Source organism: Limulus polyphemus, unplaced genomic scaffold (assembly GCF_000517525.1).
Source record: "Limulus polyphemus unplaced genomic scaffold, Limulus_polyphemus-2.1.2 Scaffold954, whole genome shotgun sequence".
Taxonomy (NCBI): Eukaryota; Metazoa; Arthropoda; class Merostomata; order Xiphosura; family Limulidae; genus Limulus; species Limulus polyphemus.
Window position 1 is genome coordinate 18,026 of NW_013666564.1, and position 4,316 is coordinate 22,341.

The following is a 4,316-nucleotide window of genomic DNA, read 5'->3' on the forward strand; positions in this document are numbered from 1 at the left end:
AGAACATGTAAAAATTTCAAGAAATTAAAACCATCGCAGGCCTGTGTTATCAAGCAAACTTCTTTAAAGACTCACTCAACGGGGAAAAAGTAATCTCTAATTTGATTTATACTTTGTTTTATGAAATTAACAGTTTGTTGTGTACCTTATTATTTTTGGTTTAAAAAGTAAGAATTTTGTTAATCACTATGGTTAAAGCAACATTAGTGAAATTAAGCCATATATAAAAAATACCGTTTGTTATTATATATTTTTAAAAAATGCTAATTTACTTTCACTTCAGTTAATATACAAGTGAGACTAATGTGTGTATCTCAATTCAAGTGAAATCACTTCGATTGTGGCTCTGGGGTAAGTTTGGGGGATTATAACGCCAAATATATGTTTCGATCTCTGAGGTGAGCACAGAACAAATAACCATGGTGCAGTGTTAGATATACATGACTGTTTCAATTTAAGTAAAGCGCCAGTGTTAAATTTAGTTATTCTTAGAGTGATAGTATATCGCAGGTTTGTTTACGTAATTATGTATGAATGATGCGTTGTGTAGCTCAACTGTTGTGAATTGGTGATTGTTGTATTATTGCGTCATGTCACTAGAACCTTTTGAGTTTTTCTCGTTGTCTTAATTGAGTATTATTGCATCATAATATCTAATGTGTGGAAATGTCTAAACCTGTGTCGGGGTATAATTACGCGTCTGAAATTTAGTTCAATAGATAAACAGATCTAGAATGAGTGATTGTGAGTTTAGCCATAGAGAGCGTATAATGGCGGTTTTTAAAATGAAATTATCACAGACTGTATTGTAACCACAGAGCAGGAAGATTAATTCGTCTTGTCAAATTGGGTTCTAAAGTAACTGAAGCAGCCTGTATGGACTTTGACGAAATAGAGACGATTATTTAAAGTTCTGGATACAAGCGTGATAACCAAGAGTATAACGAACATTTATATATACGTTTGACTCTTTTTAATATATTATTTTCAGTGGACTGTGTGCTGTTTATTTATTGTTGAAATTTATCGCCAACAAGTCACAGATACCTACTGTAAAGAATCCGACCCATTACATAAAAACAGACATGCAGCTTTGTGCTGAAACAACAAACAAACAAAACTGTTGTTATTATCATAATCACATAAGCATTATTACACTACAAATCACGAATACGAAGAGAGTTTTATGTGTATTTGTAGGTTGAAAACGAGTGTGGAGTAATACCTATGGTTATTGTTCAGAACAAAATCGATATGATTCACGAGTCTGTTATCGCAAGGTAAGCAAAATTAGAAACTGATTAAAACTGTCTTAGAATGAACATCATTATATTTTAAGTTTATAAATGTCGTATTGTAGACTATTATTTCCCAAACTGTGTAAATGTATTATGTATAAATAAACGACAAACGTTAGAGGTATTTAATACATTTCGAGTTCCGCTTTCACAAGGGTTAGTGGCGTTTGTACACGAAATTAAGTCAGTGTTTGTACTAGAGATACTTTAAAATAACAGAATGTTAACCTTGCAGAAAATTAACACACGTTTGGTATTACTTCAAACAATTATCGGTAACACTTAAAGTGCTTTTCTTTTCAATGAATCGTTTAAGGTTTTTACATATATTATCAAATAGAATCACATTTCTATGATTTCTAATGTAATTTGATATACGCATTTGATAACTATATGGTAAACATGACGTTAGTATTCTTCTCAGACAGCTTGCTAAGCTGAATGATCTGTACTTCCTTTTAAACATTGTTAAGCTCTATTCCACAATTGTTCGATAGTAAACACAAATTAATTTTTTGTTCAAGTGAGCGTAACTATAGCAGTTAATCAAGAGTGGCTTACTAACTGCACCGTAGAAGTTAATTTGATTTTAGCATTTTCCAGTATTGTCTTTAATTGAGAGAGTAAGATTCGAAAATTTATTGTAAAAAGTAGAATAATAAACGTTTTAAGCATTCCATTTGTAAAACACAAAATTTACATTCACGCGATTGTAATTTTTTATATTTTTAAATGTGCAATTAATTAATATTACGCTTCACCCCAGTGGTTCAGCAGTAAGTCAGTGGGATTATAACGCTAAAAATTGGATTTCTGTACCCGTAGTGGGCACAGCACAGATAGCCCATTGTGTAGCTTTGTTCTTAATAACAAATAAACTAAAAATCTAAAATTGAACTTAGTTTTTGTTCCGCAGCAAAGAAGTCGAAAATTTGACCAGGAAACTGAGGGTTCCGATTTACAGAACGTCTGTGAAAGAGAATGTCAACGTGAATGAGGGTAAACAATCTTGATTACGTTGTCTGTCATGAAAATGTGTATTTTATACAAGTACTGAATGATCTAAACAAAGATAGTAAAACTTTATCACTAGTGAAATTTGTGTGCCGAAATCTATGGTGCATTTAATAAGAAAACTTATATTTAAGATTATATGAAATTAAAATTAAAGTTAGCAGATAACTAATGTTTAGGTTTGCGCCTTTATTAAAGCTGACATGTTAGCAATTGAGTGATTTCTTTTATCTACAGATAAGGGTCTTTTATTTAATATCTGAGTAACTCTTCGAGTATCTAAGTAATTATTTAAAAGATAATATTGTCTGTTTGTAAAACATTTTTACTCTTATCTGTAAAATAGTAACAAATAGTAGTAGACTTAAAATAAGACCCAAAACTCGAGCGCTTTCGAATAGTTGACTTATTTTAAGTCTATTACACTTTATATGCGATTCTTTGTGCTAACTCTTTTATCAAAACAAATAGTAGTGTAATTGAGAGACCACATTACATATAGTATGTGTATCCATACATCTACAGAAATATACATCTATTTAAGCGTTAATACATATATAACCTTTATGCATGAAACATTGTCAGCTGAACATTTTAGTTTATGAAAACAGTAAAAATAAACTATACAAAATTGATTCGTATTCAGTTTTTCATATGTAGCTGAGTTTAGATACATTATTCCAATTACTCTATTGCAAGGGAACGTTCATCTTCGACTGTAAAACTAATACTTATTTTTCGCTTCGCTGCATACAACATTTGTGACAGTGTCATTCTCTTGGATTATACGCAACGTTAGTTAGCGACTTAGCGTGATTTATCAGTTCAACTTGTAGCTTTGTATGTATGTATTCTCGACTAACTCCTCCCATAAGACTGGAGCTAGTAGGACAAAATTTGGCAAGCGTACGGGTCTCCTGAAGGTGTATTTATCTAAATAGCGTAGCTCACCTACCAAAGGGGGTACAAAGCTGGTCTTAAATGCTTCCGGAAAGTTAGCCAGGCATGATAAGGTCTAATAGGTGGTTTTCAGGGTCGTTGAATCCGAATGTTGTGTTTCTGGCCACTCTTAGTATCGAGTGGTGCCGGGTGAAGTATTGTATGTATATCTATATTTTTGTCTAGCTAACCCTTCCCATTGTTTTGGAGCTAGTAGCCCAAAAGTAGCAGGCGGACTCGGAATGGTTCGGTTATCTAGATGGTGGTTATCTAGATGGTGTAGCCCCCACTAAGGGTGGCTAAAATGCGCCCGCAAGGTCACCTAAGCATTTTTACAACTATAAACTATAAACAAGTGGTACACGAGGGACAAGCTTATTATACAAAACAGAACTACATGTAACAATACCACAAATAAACATAAAATCCCAAAACGAAATTATTTTATGTAATATCCACACTAACAGTACACCAGCAACAACCCTAGTAAGTATATACGTTTCACCTAAAGACAAACCAGACACTCAAACATTAAACTCGATTTACTCACAGTTACCGAAAACAATAATAATAGGTGACTTAAACAGCAAACACGTAGATTTTAATTGTAGAAAGACCAACAGGAACGGGGCAATTCTAAATAATTTTATAAGGTCGTTATTGATTGCTCCTGTGTGGTGAGTGTGTGTGTCATGATTGTGTCGTTGATAGTTGTTTGGTCGTTATTGATTATAAAATTATTTAGAATTAATCCTGTGTGATAAGTGTGTGTCATGGTTGTGTCGGTGATAGTTGTTAGGTCGTTATTGATTATAAAATTATTTTGTATTGATCCTGTGTGATAAGTGTGTGTCATGGTTGTGTCGTTATTCTAAATAATTGTTATTGATTATAATTGTTAGGTCCGACACAACCATGACACACACTCATCACACAGGAGCAATTCTAAATAATTTTATAATCAATAACGACCTAACAACGACACAACCATGACACACACTCATCACACAGGAGCAATTCTAAATAATTTTATAATCAATAACGACCTAACAACTATCAACGACA

General features: G+C 32.8%; 1 protein-coding gene across 1 annotated transcript in view; it reads left to right on the forward strand.

Moving 5' to 3' along the window:
- LOC106461417 (ras-related protein Rab-23-like) overlaps positions 1-4,316 on the forward strand; it is a 20,768-nt gene that overhangs the window by 10,464 nt on the left and 5,988 nt on the right. Inside the window, exons 6-7 of the mRNA XM_022388371.1 lie at positions 1,201-1,280; positions 2,215-2,297. Coding sequence (XP_022244079.1) covers positions 1,201-1,280; positions 2,215-2,297 — 163 coding nt within the window. The remainder of the gene's footprint in view (positions 1-1,200; positions 1,281-2,214; positions 2,298-4,316) is intronic.